This window comes from Triticum aestivum, chromosome 5D (genome assembly GCF_018294505.1).
Source record: "Triticum aestivum cultivar Chinese Spring chromosome 5D, IWGSC CS RefSeq v2.1, whole genome shotgun sequence".
Lineage (NCBI taxonomy): Eukaryota > Viridiplantae > Streptophyta > Magnoliopsida > Poales > Poaceae > Triticum > Triticum aestivum.
The window spans coordinates 237,736,667-237,759,136 of NC_057808.1; the positions used below are offsets into that span (position 1 = coordinate 237,736,667).

General features: G+C 46.8%; 2 protein-coding genes across 3 annotated transcripts; one reads left to right on the plus strand and one right to left on the minus strand.

The window, feature by feature from the left end:
- The first annotated feature begins 12,407 nt into the window (after positions 1-12,407).
- LOC123120395 (calcium uniporter protein 6, mitochondrial) lies at positions 12,408-15,599 on the plus strand. The gene is made up of 2 exons (XM_044540377.1): positions 12,408-12,869; positions 14,976-15,599. The coding sequence occupies exons 1-2, from the start codon at positions 12,528-12,530 to the stop codon at positions 15,429-15,431; spliced, it is 798 nt and encodes a 265-aa protein (XP_044396312.1). The 5' UTR covers positions 12,408-12,527; the 3' UTR covers positions 15,432-15,599.
- Positions 15,600-15,934: 335 nt separating this feature from the next.
- On the minus strand, positions 15,935-21,434 carry LOC123120394 (probable galacturonosyltransferase 7). 2 transcript variants are annotated; one of them, XM_044540374.1, is made up of 9 exons: positions 21,012-21,434; positions 20,878-20,918; positions 20,698-20,757; positions 19,946-20,093; positions 19,795-19,847; positions 18,644-18,939; positions 17,590-17,947; positions 16,957-17,508; positions 15,935-16,745 (listed from the first exon to the last, which is right to left on the minus strand). In XM_044540374.1, exons 1-9 carry the CDS (start codon positions 21,157-21,159, stop codon positions 16,476-16,478), a joined length of 1,926 nt encoding a protein of 641 aa, XP_044396309.1. In that variant the 5' UTR covers positions 21,160-21,434; the 3' UTR covers positions 15,935-16,475. The 2 variants fall into 2 exon arrangements, with proteins under 2 accessions (XP_044396309.1, XP_044396310.1); XM_044540375.1 differs by lacking the exons at positions 20,698-20,757; positions 20,878-20,918; positions 21,012-21,434 and adding an exon at positions 20,173-20,370.
- Between the last annotated feature and the right edge of the window lie 1,036 nt (positions 21,435-22,470).

Consider the following 22,470-nt stretch of genomic DNA (forward strand, 5'->3'; position numbering starts at 1 on the left):
CAGAAGATTACTTTCATAGATCATCATAAAAAAATTTGGTGGTTCGAATCCTAGCACTCCTACGAATTGCAGAATCGGGATAAATGTTCCGCTTCCACTTGCGCTTTGGTTTACTAGGTTCAGTTACCCGGTCCTCATAACCGGGTTCAACGGTACTAACAACTGCATCATCGAGGGGCACATCATCGTCCTCAGACTCATGGTTGGATGGTACTAGATCCACACACAGATTATCCAGCACTCGGACCCCTAACGCATCAATCTCATCATCATTCATAGGTTTTACCGCTGCGAGATTACGAATTGTCTCTAAGGCACGCTCCGCCTCCAAATCTAAAAGATCATTCACCGAATTGGAAATCTCACTATCCGTAGCCCCTAGCGAAACTCCTAATTGGTTTGCATTATTTATAATCTCCTCATTAGAAAAATGCAATAAAGAATTAGATATGTTGACGGACATACCAGTAGAGATCGCAGCATCATGAAGCTTGGCCGCCCTCATAGCGCACCGCTGCTGCATATCATCAACCTCCGGAAAGTCCTGAATGCGAGCACTCATCCGTCTCCCCGCCGAGACCGGGTCAGGGATCCCGCCGAAAGCAACGACCTCCTCCCTAGTAAAGCCTCGCGCTGAATCCCTCAAAGGGTCAACCGAGGCCACTGGAGTAGGCGGCTGGGGGCTCCCATGCCCCACGGAGAAGTGGCTCACACCGAGGCCCTGAGCCGCGGGCGAGTCGGGAGATAGAGGGGCGTGGGCCGCCTGCCCAAGCCCTCCTCCCGCCCCACCCCTCGGCGCCGAGTAGCGCGCCGGCGTCGTCGGAGAGGCGGTCCTCCTGACCGCCGCAGAAGAAGGAGGAGCCAGGGCCACCTACCCCGAACCCTCCCCTCCCCCCCCAGCGCCACTGGAGGCGCGGACGCCGTCGCCGTCACCGGGGATGAGATAGCCGAGGCCACCTGCCTCGGACCACCTCGCGCAGCACCTGCCGACGCCTCCAAGACGGGCATCACCGGCGACGAAAAAGGGATGGGAGTTGTCGAGGCCACCTGCCCCGACTCCCCTCCCCCAAGCCCCAACTCGGGCATAGACATCATCTCCGGAACCTCGACCACAGGTGAAGCAAGGGGAGTAGAAGCAACCACAGGCTCAACGTCCCCAACTCCAACCAAAGTCCTCGGCGACGATGCCGTCACCAAAAGTCCAGCCAAGGACTCGCTAGCTCCCTCGAACTCCAACAAAGGGAGCGTATGCTCAAACACATCATCAGAAACCACCCTGTCGCTCCAAAGTCTGGGAGGGGCAGAGGCTGGCTCGAAGGACCCAAACCTCAGCGAAGTCATAGGCACCGATGGTGAAGGTGCCGGCTCGACCCCGGACCCAACCCCGGGCAACTGAGCATCAGGGCCAGAACCGTTAGACCCCTCCCTCGTCGACTCACCAGTCGGTGCCCCTGGCTCCCGCACTGTCGTCCCCCTCGTGCATATCCACATCATTCCCATTAATGGCCTCAGCAAAAAGATCAGTGTCCTCAAACTCAATCTCGAGCGGGAAAACCTCTCCCCTATAAGTCCAGTTGACCTTATCAGGTACAAACTCAATGTCCAGAACGCTTACTAGAAGCCGGGCCACTCCATTAGCTCGGGTAAAGGCCATATCTACTTTTTCCGTTTTCCCAACCATAATACCCATGTTGGCCACAACACGAACATCCTGCAACGGTTTGGAGGGGGCCCCCAAAAACCTCAACCAGACCCGCGTAAGTGGTTTGCCCTTAGGCTCCACCTTCTTCCACTCGTGAAACTCCAGGATGCACTTAGTGCCAGGAACTCTACACAGACCGAAGCTCAGCAGTCTCTGCAAATCATCCACAGTGGGGAAATCCACCCTGAAGACATTGTCCTCGAGACTAACCAACTCCCATTGGAAATCACCCGGTGCCGGCTCCTGAAGCCTCCGCACAATCTGAGCCTCAGTTACCTCACCCTGGGTCGCTTTCACAATCCCGGTGGTCAAGCTCTGTGTCTCCTCCGGAATCTCTCTCGCCGCCGGGGACTCAAAGAACATCAGCTCCGCACAATATACTCCATACATTGTCAGAGCCGGAGCCTGGTCACGCAAAAACGGGCAATCCCCCGATGCATGTGCTGGCTTGCCACACGACTCACACAGCTCCGCCACGCACTCAGCAATGAAGTGGCCCTTCTCACCACAACGGTAGCAAAGCATCCTTTCTTTCTTACGCGCCCATTTGGCCGCCCTCTCAGTATCAGACCTGTCAGCAACCTCAGCCACCGTCCCAGACGCAGGAACCTCAACATTGGCCAGGGCCGTCACCACATCCATCGCCTGGGTACTGAGATCCGTAGACTGAGCGTGATCGGTCTCCACTACTGTCGCTGCATGGTCAACAACAGCCGGGGGCGGAGGCTGTCGGTGATACCTCCCACGGCCACCACCCCGACCACCACGATGTCCGCGGTAGCCACCTCTCTGGCGGTTGTCCGGACCTGAGGCTCCTTCTACAAATCCACCTGGAGGACCGAGGAATGGTCTCTCAGTAGACCCGTCACTCAGCCAGGTGTAACCACGACCTCCTCCCGTGGAAGAGGAACCACGATGTTGTCCATCTCCATACGCATCATAACCATCGTCTCCCCACTGGCCTCGGGGCGGAGCATGCGACTCATTAGCGATAGAATTCTGCCTATTCTGCGTCTGTCCCGACCGGTTCTGAACTGGCCTCGCGACGTAAGGCGAAGGCGCTGCCCGAGGCTGACCGCCCGTAGGCGTCGGCGCACCCCCAGGAGCAGCACCGCTCCGGCCAGCAGCATCCACACCGGCCGGCGCAAGGGGCCGAGGTCCACCACGACTCGCAGCCGGCTAAGCGGCGGGCACCGCACCCGGCGCCGGAGGCCTCAGCCCGCCCCTACCAGCCGGCGTTTGCACGGGCAGTTGCCCCGGCGGCCGCACGGCCAAGTGGCTGCTGCCACGGCCCGGGTTACCCAGCGGCACACCCCCGCCCGCCGGCGGCCTCTGGCCAAGCGGCGCAAGGCCTCCACGCCCAGCGCCCGCCGCCGCCGGCGGAGCCGCCCCGCCCCGTCCAGCAGGAGCAGAGGAGGCCATCTTCTTGGGAGGCGGCTGCGCCGCAGAACCGCGTCCGGCCATGCCCAGGAGTGGCCGGATCCTCCTTGCCCGACGATCACCACACGCCGAGAATCCACGGGTGCCGCGCCTATGAACCCTAAAACGAGCAGGAGACGGCGCTCGAGGAAAAGCAGTTCGATCGTCTGCGTACGTGCATGCGAAATCAATACGGGCAGGAGTCTGGTCCGGTATAGCATGGGCCTCATACCCATCTGACCCTGGCCCATCTCCTCGCGGCCCCGGCTCCTTCCGAGCCGGCCCAGCGCAGCTCAGTAAGCGTTTCAAACGCATCGATCTCATCTCTGATATCCCGGTCGTCGGCACGGCCAACACAGGGGCCGCCGGTGCCTGTCGATGGTCGATCCGCCTCGCGTGCTTCCTCTTCTTTACAGTAATCCACGACTCCGGTCTAATCAAATCGAAAAGCGTAAGATTCGGAAGACTCGCCTTAGGTAAGGGACCCTTCCAAGGTCTGAGCGCCGACGCCGCCGTCCTCCGATGAACAACCCGTCGGATCATCTTGTTCCTCTCGCCCGCGTGAAGACCGATGCGCGCCGGATCGTCTGATGGGAGTACTCGATCAATCGTCGTTGCTACTTCATCCTCGTTATAACATGAGTGAAAAAATTCACAAATAAGATCCGAAGGTGTCGGTGAGGGCGGCGACTCCGCCGAGGACGCATCCCCATCGTCGTCCGCGTCGTCGTCGTCGGAATCGGCTAGCGCCCAAAACCGCCCGCCAACGCGCCGTTGATCACCGGCAGCGGCCGGCGCCGTCGCGGCCTCGCGCACGGGCGTCCGCTCTTTCGCCCGCCCCGTCGCCCTCATCAGCACGGATCCCAACAATTGCTCGGTTAACTCTGACTGTGGGGTTATCTGCCAAATCTTAAAGCAATACACCGCCTTCAACATGTCATGATAAAAAATGGCCACTGCTCTTTATGGAGAGGGCTCGAGATCAGATCAGTAGAGAGAGTGATATGTTGCCTCTGCCGATTGCTATGAATGACAGTTGATGGGTCTCTCATCTCTCCTACTACTGCTGCTAATCTTCTCCATCTCCCTATCTCATCTTTTTCTTGTCCCCATGAGTGGTCCTTTTTCACACAACACAACAGAGCAGAAAGAAAGCCATCCATCCAGCCGGCCAGCCCTACCCTGCTGCTGCTGCTGCTGCAGCTTCTTGTTCTCTTGTGTGGTTGAGGTCCTACTGGCTACTGGCGAGGAGGTCAGCTTGGAAAGACACCGCTCGCTTTAGCCATTGCTGGGTTTTCAGAAAGTTAAGGCTGGAACACGTTTGAGGGAGTGATGATGGCAGTCAGGGCGTGGTTGTTGGGCGTGCTAAATCCTTTGCAGGAAATGCAATGCGGCTGCTTGCTTTGGCCCGATCATTTTCTCACCTCTTGGGGGAAAGCAAACAACGAAGCTATTGGAGTAGTATTGATCTAAAAACAAACTAGGAAGCTCATGCAGTTGCTGCTTGATTCTCGATTGAGCAAAGTGTCACTGACAGCGGTAACAACTTTGATGGTGGTGACGTGTAAGCTCTATGGTGGATCCTTGCCGGCACCGTTCCAGTCCCCGCGGCCACGGATCTGCGTCCTCCATAGTCCATGGCTTGCCGGCGTCTCTCCTGGTGCGGTTGCGGCCCCGGCGCTCCAATTGTTGCGTACCCTCCAGCTTCGGCTTGTCGGTGTTTTGGTGGCTCCGTCTCCGACGGCTCATCACTGCGTTCGGTTTCTGGCTTGCCGGCGGCGTCAATCGACGTCCGACCCTCCGGGCAGCTCTCTACCCCGCTGTCTTCCCGACCCCGTCCACCTACACGCCATGTCAGATGCAAAGCTCGTGTCGGGCTGGCTTCCTCATCTTCGGAATTTGATCTGGCGGTTATGGGATTGCTCGGACTCAAGTCAGGCGAAATCCTCGCTCGGCTTCCCGACACTCGCGGGGTGTCGTTTTCCTTCTTGGAGGCGCTGCCATGGCCCTTATCCGTGTCCCCTCTTCGAGCATCTAGGAAAACCCTAGGTATAGTTCTTTGGTTCAGATGACGATGGCGTCATGACGTCGTTCCCCTTCTTGAAGGCGCTGTCTTGCTCGCTCGCGGCGTCCCCGGCGTTGGACTTAGAGATGTTCGACGTCTTGTTGGTTCGGTCTGCCTCTCTAGTTCTAGATTTGATGGGTTTAGTTGTGTCTTCCTTTTGTTCGGGCTGATCATCCCTTGTCTCTCTACTCCAGATTTCATGCTCATGCATCCTGGGTCCATGTCATGTATTGTACTCTCTATTCTACTCATTCTATTTTCTTCAATCACTGAAAAGATAGGCAAGCTTTGTGCATTCGCGAAAAAAAGATTTGTAAGCTGATTGAGTGGGGCCAAGGCAGTGCATCAATGCAAGCAATGCCATGCGGCCATGCCATGGTCCTGAATATTCTTCAATCATGGAGCAACAACGGGAAAACAAAATCAGATGGGTGTCTGTGAGCAGCTTGTTTGTGGACCTGATGTTAGCATGGCATTGAAGTGTCACGTCATGCTCATATGGAAAGGAAAGGAGGAGCCTTCCTTTCTGCTGTGTACCCTTAGCCATGGCAGATTTAAGGAACAGACATTCAGAGGAGTGGGTGAGCAATGCATCATGCATTTTCGTACCCAACTGCCTCTCCTCCTCTGCACATCCATAAGTTTTTCTTTTTATTTGATCCTCGGGCACATCCATAAGTTGGGTTGCTGGACATTGGTTCCCCTGCCATGCTGCACGCTTCCATTCCCTTGCCATTGATACATTGGTGTTCCCTGCTTTGGCAGCGCTACGTATCATCTTCCACATTTCACAGACCGGACACACGCGTCTCAATCCTACACGTGTATGCATGCCTTGCAAGCCACAGATTCATTTTTATTGAATAGTTAGCGATGACAAGCAAAGTCTAGCATTGATGCCGCACAAACAAAAGGCTTACAAAACAAAAACAAAAACTCGAGGCCGTCCAGCATGGATTTGCCTTGCGATAGGATCTTCACACTCCTACCACAATCCTATGACATATGACCGAATTAAAATAAATTCTTTTAATAAGGTACTCCTAGACAAAGCCTTCGAGAAGGGATCATTATATGAGCGCAGAGGTTGACGAGTCCAACCGAAGATCGAACATGGGATTTTCATTCCCGAGGCCAAGCATTGAGTCAACATCTTAACAAGGGCACGACGCTCGCACGTCGACATTACATTGCCTGATCTAGATGAAGAAGATTATGGGTTTTCACCTGAAGTATATGCAAACTTTTCATCAAACTCATCACTGCCAACAACCTCGCTACCAGTGGATGATGCCTCGCTCACTGGATCCTGGCACTGGGAGAGCACCAAACCCACCTAGACCATTAGAGACGACATCAGATGCAGGTTGAGGATCGTCGTCCTACATGTCGCGTTGCTTCGAGCCAGTGTCGCATCAACTTCAATCCCGTCGATGGGAGGGAGTGATCTCACATGAATGCAAGCTGGCGCAGATCTGGCCGCGTTGCAACCACCTCATGGATCCACCCCCCATGGAGCCACCACCCCGACATCCACCACATAGCACCCATCAAAGAATCGAGCCCCTAGGCACGGCTGTACCACCAAATCGTGTATGTGTTAGCACTAGACCAGCGCTAGCAGAACAAAATAAAGGTCAGATCGAAGCCAGGTCCACACCCCCGTGCACATCGAGCTACAGCTCCCAACCGTCGTATCGCTTTAGCATCATCTTGCGTCATCTGGCTTGCTGCTTGCAGCCGGTAGTGGAGTGAAGGACCTCGAAGGCGGCAACGGCGTCCAAACACTACACAAGGTGGTGCGGAGCACCCCATGGACATCACCATGGATTCAGCGTCGACACCTACAACGCAAGTGGACCATTGATAAGAGCTCGCGCGCGTGCCATAGAAAGTGAGGTGAACTCACTCCTCGTCGAACTCCCTACGCATTTAGATGAGACTTAGCTACCAGTCCCTCCGTTCCAGAATATAAGGTGTGTTGTTTTTTGTGAAAGTCAACCATTTGAACGTTTGACCAAAATTATAGAATAAACTAACAACATCTGCAATACCAAATAGATAAAATATGAAACTACTTTTCATGATGGATCAAATGGTGTAATTTTCTATTCTGGATATTTACTAAAAACTTAGTCAAACATGGCCTCATTTGACTTTTGAAAAAACAAATACACCTTATATAAAGGAACGGATGGAGTACCTCACAAGGAGACTCTGTGTCATTAGGTACATCGATGAGCATGGGAATGCACGGAAGGTGGCAGATGAAGACTTGGAGCGGCTCCCAGGGAACCCTGTTCGCACGGGCCATCACACCCCGTGTGCATGGGCTATCCAGAAAATTTCTAGACACCTCTTGCCCACGGGCTCCAGAACCCCCGTGCCCATGGGCCTCCGCTGAAGCTACTGACCACCCTGTGCACACGGTCCTTGTATCGTGCCCTCGGAACCCCTGTGCCCACGGGCTTTGCCTGCGTGCAACACTGAGAAATGACTCTTGTAACCCTCATCTCGTCCCTTACCTCAAGCCACCTAAATATTTTGTACCTCTCTCATGTGTTAGGGTTAGCAAAGCATATTAGATGAACTAGAAGAGAGCTTTGCTCCTTGTATATCCTCTTTGAGGAGCAAGACCTCCATGTGGAGAAGGATCCCATCGTAGATCACCAAGCCCTCCTTCGTGGGGAAGGATTCCCCAAGTGAATCACCAAGACTTTCATTTTTATAGTTAGGACTTTCAAAATAATTTATTTACATTACAGATCTATAATACATTTGAAGGTGAGACATTCTGCAACTCAAGAATTTAAGCTGAGGCATGCTAAAAAAATCCATGAGTGGATATCAAGAAAGATGATATAATGAGAGAAGATATTCAATTTATAGATAAAGACTTCTTGTTGTAAACCAATCTTGCATATGTTGCACCAAAAGAGGGCCGAGTCCATGTTTAAATGAGAGACCACTAGTATTTTGCTACCAGTGGTTTGCCGTTCTTATAACAAAAAGGCCAATTTTTGAAGATGTCCATCAACTAAAAAAATGTTCACAAATTCAAAAAAAGTTCATGAATTTAAAAAATGTTTGCTGATTTCATAATAATGTGCATATTTTATGAAATCCTCATGAATTTGAGAAAATCCACATATTTTAAAAGAAGTTCATGGATTTGAAGAAACTTCACAGATTCAAAAACAGTTAGTGAGTTCATTTTCTGAAAAAGTTCATGAATTTATGTTTTTTGAGAATTTTAAAGATGTTCGTGAACTGGGAAAAATAATGCGTACTTGAATTTTTTTTCAAGAATTTAAAAAATGTTCATGGATTTTGAAAAACTTAGCAGATTCATAATAAATTTGACTTGAAATAAAAATCACGATTTCAAAAAAGTTTACAAATTAAAAAAACATTCACGAATTCAATTTTTTTTTAAGTTCCCATAATTGAAAATTCTAAAAAATGTGAAATAAATGGAAAAAATAAATATGTAAAAGAAAATTTTAAAACCTTCCAAAAACAAAGTAAAATAAAAATATATACAAAAGCTTTTGGGAGCTTCCTAAAACTGGTGCAAAGAGACAAGTCTTAGATGTGATGAACCATCTAAAAGAGCGACACTTCCTCCTTGGGCGCTCGCTACACAGAGACTGCCATTTGGCTGTTAAGCACCAAAGAGGAAACGAAAAGCAAGACACATCCCCACCCTCTCACACTGGCTCGATTTAAGGGCGCCCTTATGTCTCGCTTAAAGCGAGACGTAGGAAACCCACGCGTAAAGGGGAGCGTCAGATGAGCCGGGCCAGCACGCGGGAGGCCACAACCTCTTTTTTTAGTTTTTATTTCACGTTTTCCGTATATTTTTTATACTCCCAAAAAATCAAAATATATATATTACAAAAAACCACTCTATATAAAACATTCGTAAAATGTTAATCTAGTATTTGACAAATGTTAAATGTGTATAAATAAATGTTTATCATGTATACGAAAAATATATACAAAAACAAATAATGTGTATGAAAAAAGTTGATCAGGTATTTAAAAAAATGTTAATCAAGCATTTGAGAAATAATTTAATTATCTATTTAAAATATGTCAAACATGTATAAAAAATGTTTTTGATGTATACCAAAAATGTATAACGTGTCTTACAAATGAACATAAAAACATAGATTTTCAAAAATGTCGATCGAGTATCAAATAAATGTAAACATTATATTGCAAAAAAAATCACCCGTGAGTAAATAACTGTTCCTGATATATACAAAATATGTACAAAGTGTATAAAAAAATAGTCATCAAACATAAATTGAAAATCTGTTAATCATCTATTTCAAAATTGATAAAAGTGTACCAAAAAAAATGTTCTTCATATATATGAAAATTAGAATATATTTGTAAAAAATGAACGTATTTTTTTCAAATGTTGATAGTGTATAATTTATTTAAATAATATACTTCGAAAATGTTGAACATATATTAAAAAATATTCCTGATATATATAAAATATGTTTAAAGTGTATGACACAAATAATCATCAACATAAATTTGAAAACAAATGGTAATCATGTATTTATAAAATGTTAAACATGTACAAACAAAATCTTCCTGATATACACGTAATATGTACGGGTGTGTATACAAAATGTAGACATTTGTCAAAAAAAAGAAACGAAGAAGAGCAGTGAAAAAAAACAGAAGAAAGAAACAAAAGAAACGCCTCAGAAACAAAGAAAACCATAGGAAAACAATAAAGAAACAAAAAAATTGGGAAAAGTAGAAAGAAAAGAAAAGACCAGTGAAACCCAAGAAATAAATGATGAAAATCTACGAAGAAAGAATAAAACAAAAAAACAAAGATAATCATGTACACGCAAAGACGGTAAGAACCGTGTAAAAAAACAATGAAAAACAATGAAAATAGAAAACCCAAAGAAACCCGTAAAGAAAAACAAAAGAAATGGGAAAAGGAAAAGAAAAAACACAATAAAACTTCTCCGAACCGGTGAAGGAGTTAGGGAGTAGCAGCTGATCGATCGATCCGAGCGAGCGAGAGAGGAGAAGAAAATGGTACGGTCCGATTCAAACGCAATAGCGAAATCCCTTCAGGCGAGAGCAACTATCGTCTTACTATAAGCAAGACATAGCTCTCGCATTAATTTACAAGGTATATGCCGCTTAGTGCGCGACCAAGCGTATGCATGCGTCAGGGTTCGCTACGAATGGAGCCGGCCCAAGTAACTTCCAGGTTAGTTCGTCTTGTTCTCTATTTTTATTCGTTCATTCTTCTTTCTTTTTTACTTCCATTTATATTTTCCTAAAATATGCCAAATACGCATATTTAGAAACACGTATTGATTTATAAGCTTTAAAAAAAGATTCACACATTTAAAAAACATGTATGCGACGTTATTTGTTATATGTAAATCATGTATTTTAAAAACTTAAACATATGTACATAAAGTGTACAACATGTAAGAACAAAAGTAGACAGAAAAAATATTTTTTAAAGAAAATTAATCGTGTATTTTTTTCATGTGTATAAAAAAATGTTCCTGATGTATAAAAAAATGTACAACAACAAAGCCTTTTAGTCCCAGACAAGTTGGGGTAGGCTAGATGTGAAACCCATAAGATCCGCGACCAACTCATGGCTCTGGCACATGGATAGCATTCTTTCACGCACCCCTGTCCATAGCTAGTTCTTTGGTGATATTCCAATCCTTCAGGTCTCTTTTAGCGGACTCCTCCCATGTAGATTTCGGTCTACCCCGACCTCTTTTGACATTCTCCGTACGTTTTAGCCGTCCGCTATGCACTAGAGCTTCTGGAGGCCTGCGATGAATACGACCAAACCATCTCAGACAATGTTGGACAAGCTTCTCTTCAATTGGTGTTACCCTAACTCTACCTCGTATATCATCATTTCAGACTCGATCATTCCTCGTGTGGCCACACATCCATCTCAACATACGCATCTCCGCCACACCTAACTGTTGAACATGTCGCCTTTTAGTCGGCCAACACTCAACGCCATACAACATTGCGGGTCGAACCGCCGTCTTGTAGTACTTGTCTTTTAACTTCGAAAATCTGTTTTTTAGCTGTAAAAATCTGTTTCTTTGACCTTCGAAAAAATGGGCACAATGTGCCGGTGCTCCAAAATTACATTTTGCATAACAACGCAATATATAAAGTTTGACTTAGTCTATATCTACTAACACAGTATGGCCTGATGGACCCCCTATGCGTGCAACATAATCCATAAATTTGTGGGGCTTTCCCATGTGATTAAGTGAAATTTGAGAGTTTTTTTAAATCCTCATGTCTGGGCCACCTAGCGACTTCCCTGCTCCCAGCCACTGACAGTTGGGCCACCGCCACATTGGCACGCCACATGGGCTGGACGTACGTCTGGATACGAATGGAGGCACCATATTTGCACGGCCGGACAAGTTCGAGCACCCGTTTTATGCATTTTGCAACTTTAGGCACTATAAATTGACCGCGCAGGACAAGTTGAGGCACCTCCAACATATTTAACTCATTGTTGAATGATCTGTTGGGCTGTTCTTTCAGGCAGGGAGGGCACAAATTCTTTCTGGACTTGGACGGAGCTAACCAGTAGGATTGATGGGCTCCTCTCCTTGCTGATTTTATATGCTGCGTTGCCACTTTTGAAAACTAGTAAATGCATACGTGTAATGTACATTGATATTGAGAAGAAAATTAATTGTACGTTAATTTTATGTATAATATCAGTCACGAGATAATTTTGTGATTAGTACATGTATTTATATTTAATATGATATTAATTACATGTTAAACATGTTAAGCGTTCACCATTTTACGTTGTTAAATTGACATGGTTTGATGGCCATGATTAATTGATGTAGATATTATAGATATAGATGCGACCTTCCTCGCAAAAGAAGGATACACACGCTCTCGAGCCGTGACATGAAAACAGACGCGCTCAAATCACATCACACCACCCGCAAGATGCACTTTACATAGGAGTAACAAAAAACATTTGTATTTATCTGTATATAAGCGAGAAAAACGTGCGCAAAAATGGAAGAACCCGAAACAAAAAGACGCTGGCAGGCGATGGCGCCCCAAATCTCCCAAACACGCCACGCACTTTTCTTTCCCGCTTTTGCAGATGGATTCTTTCCCCCGCCGTGAAGCCATCACCACGTCGCTGGCACACAATCGCAAGAGATGGAAGGTGGAGAAGGTCCAAAACCCCACAAGTAGAGGCAGCTCGAGAGAGATCGATCGTCTTCCACTCCGCCTTGTTCACACCTCACACGCAGCGCAGCGCAGGCCTCGACCATGTGGCGCGCGGCCGCCTCCCGCCTCCGCGCGCATTGCCCGCCCGGCTCGCCCCACGCGCTCCGACGCCTCTACTCGCCGCCGCCGCAGCCGCCGCGGGTGGACCCGCCGGTGACGGCGTCCGAGGCGCGGCGGCTGGTGCGGCTCGTCGGGGTCGAGGCGCTGAAGCGGCGGCTGCGGGACGGGCCACGCGAGGCGATCGGCTACGGGGAGCTCCTCGACGCGTGCGTGGAGGCCGGGGCGGCGCGCACCCGCGATGACGCGGAGGGCCTCGCGCGGGCCATGGACGACGCCGGCGTCCTGCTGCTCTTCAGGGACAAGGCCTACCTCCACCCCGAGAAGGTCGCATCTTGTTTCTTTCTTTCTTTCAAAAACCCTGCTTTTGACTTTTAAGGAAACGAAATGGACATTCTTCAGGCACATTTTCGTTTCTGAGATAGGCCTTCCAGAACCCGGGTGTCTAGGCACCTCCTATCACCACCGTCTGTCCCGAATACAGCTCCTAGAGATCTGTACCATGTCTTGTAGCACACATTTGATTAGCAGGTCAGTTTGCTAAGCGCGGGAGGATCGACAAATTTGAAACAAATCCGGGCCTTGGTTGCCTCACAACTAATTAAATCTTGATCGATCACACGTGTGTTAGATTTCACAATAGCTATATGTAAGTCGTCTGAATTTAGAATTTGGGCCAGTTGAATTTTGCGTGAAGGAAGGAACAGCTGGAGGGAACGGAGAAGCTTGCCGAATGGAAGGAAGAAGCTCGCTAGAGAACCCCTCTGGGTCTATCTTAGGGTGGCAGGCGACCCCACTATTTATCTTAGGGTGACTACGATCTCATTATCTATGTTAGGGGTTGGGGGTGGTGTAGGTTCGCCGAAAAAAACTGGTCCATAGTCGGCGCTAGAGGAATGGCCGGGGGTGGCGGTAGCACGACGATTGGCCGGCGGTTGAGGGGAGGGTGGGGCGGCGAGGCTGGCGCGGGAGCGTCACTGGCCGCGGGTGGTGGTGGCTGTCGGTTCGGCCGGTGGTCCATGGGGATGGTTGGGAAGAGAAAGATCGAGTGATGAGGAAGAAGGAAGACAGTGCATACTTGAGGTTGAAGATGAAGCCCTAGACGTTGGATCATGATCCAACGGTTGAGATAAAGAGTTAGAAACCGATTGCCCCTTTTAGATTTTCAGGCGCCCGTTAGATTAACCTTTATCATTCCTGCTAGTATGTCTGTTAATTTTCCCATACCTGCAAATGATTTTCTAGTTGCAGCCGGCCAGTATTGTCAAATTAGGAAATGTATGGATTAGGGTTGGTGCATTCCTGTTGCAAATGTTGTTTTGTTGGTGAACGAAGATTTTCACATGTTCATATTCAAGATTATATTCAAAATTGATTAGCTTGCGTTGACTGTTGTTTATTTTATTTTCCATTGATTGAAAGGCCCCCGCGCGATTCCTTTTGAATCCAAATCAATCACATTATCCTATTACAGTTTTAGCGCATCGACTATTGTTATATAATTGTATTGTTCTGTATTAGCGCATCCGCGTCTTAGACGCTAAAGGTGAGAGAAATTGACTTAGCACCAACGCTAAAAGATATGAAAAATGGTACTCCTAAGGTCAAGCTTGGCACCCAATACTAGACGCTAGGGATTTGGAGGCTCTTAGGATTCCACAATCAACTTGGTGGGTTAGCCTTAGCCAACCCAGGTTCGACTCTCACGTCTGACACATTACTTGTGTACTGGAAGTCCTCCTCCACACCTTAATAAACAAACAAATGTTGAACACTACTTACCATTGGGTTTAACCGAGAGGGAACAAAAGTAAGAAAAATCAAGATGTAGCTGGAATTTGTCGTAATTCATCAAACTAAAAATGTTGTAGAAATAAGAGCAAGAGGTGTTCTTTTCCAGGCCTCCTGAACAGCAAGGACCTTCAGTCTTCACGTTCCCTGGTCACTGGTCGGTCAGAACCAAGATCATAGGATGCTCTAATCCGTAAAGCGGATTCTTGTAATCCTATTTAGATGACGCCCACGCCACTTAAAACATCTAAGCATCGACATGACATGAACTTTATTACTTTATTCTTTGAGCCATGAGCTATAAGCCCACAAAATCTTTAATAAATGTATCCACAAGGACTACACCATGAGTAAGATTGTTTTTGTTGCTTTCAACTGTGGAGAAGCAACCGTTTTGGGCCTTTTTTTTAGTTGAACAAGTATTAAGTATCACTCTGAACAATTTGCTGAGAGTTGAAGATTTTGATTTTAACTTTTAATGCACAAGATGCACAGAAGTCCTGGTTTCTGATCACAGAAATCAGGGGAAATCTCTGCTTGCTTCAGAGGGGGGAAAACTGAGCAAGAAGCCCAAAAGATGCAGCCGGGTCAAATTTCGTCAAGCTGAAGCTTGCACTGATGGGCCGTATCACCATTGTGTAGGTGGTGGACCTGGTGAGAAGAGCGGTGCCGCTGGCCCTCGAGGTGGAGGACGACCCAAGGAGAGAGGAGCTGAGGCAGCTCCAGGAGAAGAAGGACGGCATCGACAAGCTGGCGCACAAGCAGGTCCGGCGCATCCTCTGGTCCGGCCTGGGGTTGATCATGTCCCAGATCGGCCTCTTCTTCCGCCTCACCTTCTGGGAGCTCTCGTGGGACGTGATGGAGCCCATCGCCTTCTTCACCACCGCGTCCGGCCTGCTCGTCAGCTACACCTACTTCCTCGTGACATCGAGGGACCCGACGTACCAGGACTTCATGGAGAGGCTCTTCCTGTCCAGGAGGAGGAAGCTCTGCGCCAAGCACAGGTTCGACATGGACAGGTACCTGGAGCTGCACATGCATTGCAAGTGCCCTCTCGAAGGCCACTATCCTCATGGCCCCAAGCTTCACAACTTGTAACGCCAGGGCTAGAGTTTCCCAGCTGGACTCTCTGGATTGGGCAATAGGCACATATGTAGCTTCCGAAGTGTTCGCTACATCTTTGCAGAAGTCACCAGTTACCTGCTAGATTAATCTTACAGACATACTAAAGGCTAATCTCAGTGATGTGCCACTGTCATTATGCCATTATGGTTCTCTATGTTTGAAGTTGAAAGCTACTCCCTCTGTTCCTAAATATGAGTCTTTTTAGAGATTTCAATACGGACCATATACAGAGCAAAATGAGTGAATCTACACTCTAAAATACGTCTATATACATCCGTATGTAGTACCTATTGAAATCTTTAGGAAGTCTTATATTTAGAAACAGAGGGAGTACTACTTATATGAGTTCCTATCTGTATCAGATTTATGTTAAATGACCAGGTTGCAACCTTTCTGAGGAACAACCATGTGACGTCTTAAATTTCCTTTACAAAACAGAATGGGGATTGCACAGCACACAAGAAAAAAAGAAAACCTGAAAACGCAACAAAAACATGACAGTGCCGACAAACATACATTTATGATGTCATCAACAGAGATCAACAATTCCATCCCATAATAACAAAGCGAATTGCTGCAGGCTGAGGCATTTGTTCTCTTTACACGCCGTGTAGCACTGAACATTGGCATCCCTCAGTGTAGCTCTTGCACAATGGGCAAAAAGAATAGCACGAAAGAATTTGTACAAAAAATGATCAGCATAGAACTGCACTTTTGCGGTTCCAAGCTGTGCAAATGAAAAGACTCATCTGACTCTATAATAAACAGGTTTCATGCTGTTGTGCTTCTGGCCTCCTAACTGTAGTGTTCTGGCAGGAAACCAATTTAGTTTATTTTCCTTCCTCGAATTGACGCGGTGCCACCATGGTCACCGGAGGTGCACTTGATACATCATAAATACTGCATCCCGTTTCTCTGAAAAAATATCCCTTCGTGGAAGCAAGTTCATGCTGTTTGCTGCTTCAAACTCCCACAAATGCAGACTGTGCAACTGTGCTACGTCTCATGTCATTGCCATTAATGTATATTGCATTCTGCCATGAACCTCTCCCCATTAGTCATATACTTTCTCCAGTAGCTCTTGTAATCATGTATTGCCAAATCAAGCCAAGGTTTCATGACACCATTGTAGTGCAGAGTAGCCGCCTTTTCTATGTCGATACGGCTAATTCCATAATCGTATCCAAGACCGGATTGAACCCATGAACCTTTCAAAGGATATATCAGGTCTTGAAAGGCAAGTAAACCTCTAGGGAGTGCCTCAAGTCTATGTGATACCGAACTATCCTGTTGGAACAACAGAAGTGAAGGTAATAAATACATCAGACAAGTTATGTTCACTACAAATAATTATGACAAAGGATATCACAGGAAAAGGATAGTCCTAGCCATCTAGGATTACCAGAAGAAACTACACGTTTTCCCATATGTCAACAAATTAATAAGGTATACAGTTTTCTTTCGATAGGATTGTCAGAGGAATGGCAAGTTAACTGACCTTTTGAAGCGATTGATCATGCAAGCTGGTAATGCCAAGATCCCTCCATTTCTCCAATTCAATTACATTCAGACCAGAGAACCACACGCATGAATCCGCGTCGAAATTGTTTTCCTCTACATAAGCTTTCAACTGACCTAATCTAACTCCACAGAACTGTACAGCGCCTATTACTTTGTCTCCCATATTGAGGTTCCAAAGAGATGACAAGTCTTTCTGGACAATCATATCATCATCTAGAACAACTACTCTATTCAAGCTAGGAAGAAGATCAGGCAAGAGGAAATGTGAATGGCCAAAAACAGATATGTACTCAGTTTTCATCTGCCTCCGGAGAGGCTGAGAATGATTATGAAACGTGACACGAAATTCCTCTGTAGGCCATAATTGTTGCCTCTCAAGAGATTCAACATCCTTAGAGAGCTTGTTGTGATCCTCAATGTTAGTCACGTGAACATTAGCGTCCAAATATGAGTTTCTATCAAACCAATGCTTCATTGCATAAAAATTCTGGGTGTCGGTGAATACATGGAAAACAATGCTGCCGGAATCCTGAAACATGTCGTAGGAAATACGTTAGCACTGAGACAAACTCCTCATAAGATTTTCAGTTATTTAGAAAGGACAGTATACCTTGGAGTTCATGGCTGTTGAATTGATAGTAGTCGAAGCTGCAAGTACATTCCTGGAGAACATTACATAGTGATAGAAGGCAGGGTCTTCAAATTTCTGCTTATTTAATAGCTCCCTCTGAGGAGATGCAGATTTGAAATATTCTACTGTCAATCTCATGCTCAAACAATGGTGAGTTTTTGGCATAGTCTGGACCCCGAGATGATAGAGAAATGCACTCTGCCTTGTATGGAAATAAGCTTCATCTTCAGTTAGATCGAGTAGCTGCCTAAGTTTCCGTTCAACATTGGAGCAGCCTACTTCACAAGACTTGATTCTCTCAATTGTGCCTTCCATTTTCTCTAGCTTCTCTGCGAAACTGAAAACAGTAAGCAGCCATTAGTTGACAAATAATCAACAGAAAAAGTAAAGAAAAGTAAGGTCGTACATGCCATCATTTTCTATGTTGTATACTCCATTGCTTGATACAAGTATTTTTTTTACATCACACAGTAATGAAGACATGATAGTTGCTACCTCTCAAATACATATTCTAGGTGATGCATGTACAAGAAAACATATATCAATACAGGGAGAGAACACTTATCCACATTTAGAGATGCATTCAATAAAATTAACATCTTAATGCCTCCATACAAATTCCACATGGCCATATACATGAGGGTTGGACATAGGTCATATTTCTGCGGGGTACCAGTCTGATTACCAATAGGGTCAGCAAATATGTAGTATTTCCTCCGTCCCAAAATAAGTGTCTCAACCTTAGTACAACTTTGTACTAAAGTTAGTACAAAGTTGAGACACTTATGTTGGGATGGATGGAGTACAACATATAAAAAACTGGAAGCAACCCTGAAATCGCTAATGCTCATTTTAGCCATTATGGAGTGTAATATATATTATAATCAGTTTAACAGATAATACTTTGGCATCTTGTTATGCAGAGGCCGGGTGTGAACTCTTTGTGGTTGTATCGCCTCGATGCGACCATTGAGTCAATTAAAATCCCTCTATTTAAAAAAAGATAATATTTTAACACCAGGATAATACTCACAATGGTGGAAGATCAGCATCTGCAATGGTGTCACTGAGCATGCGTTCGTGTTCTTGGATATGTTGCTTCAACTCACGTGTAAATCTTTCCTGGTGCTTCAGTTTTGCAATACTAGGATAATGGGCTCTGGCCATAAACAGTTGATCTTTAAGCCTCTTCACAATAGCATCTTTCATCTCTTCCTTATGCTCAACAGACCAGAGGCAGTAGCTTCCATATTCAAGTTCACAGGACTTGGGATTCTCCTCTTGTGCTACTTCCTGGCCTTGGCTCTCCTTCCCATCAACAGCAGTATCCTGTCAAAAAACAAATTCAGTGTTTTATGGTAGAAGACTAGAACAGTTCCAAATGGCCCACTAGTACAAACATACTGGACATTTAAGCAAGGATGAAAACATGTTGTGCCCCAATCTATTTAGAATTCATATCTCAGCCTTTTACGGTACCAGATTATTGCGTTGTTCGCCAGATTTGCTGCTTGATAACAATGGTTGTTGCATTTGTCAAGACAACTAAAGCATAATAATCAACCAGGGATCTGATGTACAAGGTCTCCACAGTAAATATGAAGTTCTTCAGTAAACATGTTTTTATCATGGGACAAAATGTAGCAAAATTTCTTTTTAACTAAACATCTTAGTAAAGGTGAAAAATGGAAATCATCCACCAAATTCCAGAGGGAGAACAGTTGTGCAATGCAATGCAGACTACGACAAAGGCGTTTATTTATTGCCACCTAATTGAAAACACTCACGGTAGCAAATTATTTAATAGGCAATTTTGAAGGGTGCAAAACTTGCCCCCAATAAGACAGTCTGTAACTGTACCTATATATCTAGATTTAGAGCATGTTTAGCCCACAGAAACATATACAAAATTATTATTGACGCCACACCGAAATGCAACAATGTTCCTACACATACATTTGGCATTTATCATGTGACGTCCTGAAAATCCTGTCGACTGTACAAACCCCATTGGTTAAGACCTTGAAACAATAGCCGTACAAACACCATGATCCTAAACAGAATTCAGTAGTCACAGGCTGACAGTCCATGTGTGGCATGCTCTCTTCCAAATATTATTGGAAAGTGAAACGCAGACGATCTAAACATTTGCCAACAGAAGAGAAAAGATGAAATATCTCTTACCATTGATCTCCATGACAAGTTCTTTAGTTGATATCTTCTCTGTGTATGAGATCCTGAAACACCATCGCATACAGTAAGGACATGGAGCCGTGTACTGATCAAAGTCAACGTGATGGCATGCATTATATTTATTTGATCCTGCATTTCTTACCCCTCTTTTTGGATGTGTCATTGTTTAGCTCAACAAAGGAGAAAGCATCCTTGATCTTTGATTTGGCAGCAAGATTCCTGGACTTTGATCTACTAGATTTCTCGCCGGAAATCCCGTTCGACCCCGAGGTTATCATTTTGGAAACATCCTGTTTATACAAGAGAAAAGGAGATTACTCATCAAATAGACAAATGAAGAGCTTTCTGAACTAAAACCGTAATGATTACCACAACCAAGCCAACAAAATCCAATTTGGCAGAAGTGATACCAAATAGATGACACGTTTGACTAGCTGTGAGAATTAGTACTGCAAACACAATTTGATTTATCTGTTTGGTACTATCACTTGGGATTTGCACAACACTGTGCGTGCAAAGTTTGCACCCCCTGAGCACCACAAGTCCTGTAATCCCATAACATCATCAGAGACAAATGGTGTGAGGCCACGCAGCAGAGCAGACAAGAATAGCAACCGACCCCTCTTCTGACGAAGCAGGTAGGTGGTGAAGCCGTCAGCAAGCAGCCCACGTCCACGAAAACACGCACGCAAGCACACGCGCATTGCATGATTGAACTCCCTAATTACTACTACAAATGTAATTTTTCTTTTTTGTAGAAACCAGCAGGAAGAGTCACCGCAGAACTGGGAATGGTAGTCAGAAAATGTGAATGCACAAAAATGTGATGCGAAGTTGCCATCTTCTCTCTAGGCAATCCAGTAGGAACGCGTAATTTAGGACAGGACATTGTACCTTGAGCAGCTTGTGCTTCATGGCCCCATCAAGATGCTTGTGCTTCCCCAGTCCCAGTTCCTAAAGGCAACACAAACACCGCACAGAAAAAGCCGTCAGAAAATTCGGAAACTCCGGCAGCAAAAAATGCAGCAACCGGAAGAGGAGGAGGAGGAAGAATCCGAGTGCGGGAAATCTCACGGTGCTGATGACGACGGCCGCGCGCTCCTCCGATCCGTACCCTGCAAACGCGCACACAGAATCAGCGCAGATCCGCGGAGGCAACTCAGGCGACGGAGGCACGCACCCTGGGTGATAGAGGTGGGTTCACTGACCGGTGCTGTGGAGGCCGAGGAGGAAGGCGAGCGGCAGGAGGACGGAGCAGAGCACCAGCGCCGGGACGGCGGCCGCCATGCCAGTGCAGCGGCGCTTGGCCGCCGCCGGCGGCGAAAGCGGGGCCAGGTGGTGGTGGCGGCCCTTCATGCCTCGGCCCGGTACGGTGCCTGCTCGTCGTCGTCGGGTTGCCGCTGCGTGTGCGTGTGCGTGTGCTGGTGATTAGTTTTATAAGTACTTAGTTCCGCATTAAGCTAGGCGGGGAGGAGGCGGGGGAGGGGGAGGCGGAGGCGGAGGCGGTTTTCTTGGAGAGCGCTACGCGTAACTGATTGGCCGGCGCCCAGCGGTAGTGGACAGAAGAAAGACTTGAGACTTGAGAGTGGAGACTGTGGACTGTGGAGTGAGCAGCCGACCGCCTCCCTCTTCTTCTCTCTCGAGTTCCTTTTCTCTCCTCCTATTGATCTTTCTTTTTTGCTTTACCTTTGGACGCCACGCCCCTATCTTCTCTGCCTGCCCCCAGTCCCCGCGGGCCCCTTGCTGTCCGGTAAATTTGGATTTTTATTAGAGAGAAAACTGTGAGAAAGTGTGTGAACATGGATGGGGTTGGGCTGTTTCTTTTGACGGCACCATAATCATCAGATCAGTCAGAGCACACGCACTTCACCGTTTTAAAAAAAGGAAAAACAAAAAGCACAGACACTATTGCATTGTAGTAGTAGCAACATTTTTGTAGTAGTACGTTCGACGCAGTAAATTAGGACTTTAGTTAAGTGACCGACCTTTATCTTTTTCTTTGGCACTGGTAAGAAGAAAACCATCATTGTGGTCTCCAGTACTGTGGTATGTTTGTGAATTGCCCATCCTCGAAAAGCAGGCTAACAAAATAGTTTCCCTAACTGATATTGCAAACAAACAAAATGCTCCCCACGCATGCCACCTACTACTCTTGTTCATGCTAGGGGCGACCACCCCAGGCCCAGGGGACCAAAATCAGAGGACGATCGATAGGGGCGGGCGTTGGCTGGTGCGTGCTGTCTGGTTTCAGCTGGAGGAAGCACCGGAGATGCCATGCTCACAGGCATACAGCTTCAACGTCAAGCTAGCTGAGGGAGTCGAATCCGCATTTGCAATTGAGTTTCCTGTAAAGAGCGGGCGCGTCCAAAGCAGGTCGCTTTCTTTGCGGATCTCCTCTCGTTTTTTCGCTTCCCCTCCCTCCATCCGCATCCGCATGTGACCCTTCCATTTCCATCCATCTCTAGCCAAGCTAAGATAAACGCAAGGTTAATAAGAGAACGTGTCGTGTGGCATCCAGCTTGCCTGGATCCGTAGGTAAGGTTAGATGGATTTGAATTGAATTCCACCATCAAATCAAATCACCATCCCGTGGACCGCGCCCGAGTGGGTACGTCGTGAGCCCCCACGGGCCACGGCCCACGCCCACGTCGTGTGCTGTGCTGCTGC

Excerpts from the sequence above, each read along its gene's own strand:
- LOC123120395 (XM_044540377.1), top strand. The coding sequence starts at position 12,528 with ATGTGGCGCGCGGCCGCCTCCCGCCTCCGCGCGCATTGCCCGCCCGGC. Across the intron at positions 12,870-14,975 it reads CCTACCTCCACCCCGAGAAG|GTGGTGGACCTGGTGAGAAG; the intron begins GTCGCATCTTGT and ends ACCATTGTGTAG.
- LOC123120394 (XM_044540374.1), bottom strand. The coding sequence starts at position 21,159 with ATGAAGGGCCGCCACCACCACCTGGCCCCGCTTTCGCCGCCGGCGGCG. Across the intron at positions 20,919-21,011 it reads CCTCGGCCTCCACAGCACCG|GGTACGGATCGGAGGAGCGC; the intron begins GTCAGTGAACCC and ends GCGCGTTTGCAG. Across the intron at positions 20,094-20,697 it reads TGAAGCACAAGCTGCTCAAG|GATGTTTCCAAAATGATAAC; the intron begins GTACAATGTCCT and ends TTGTATAAACAG.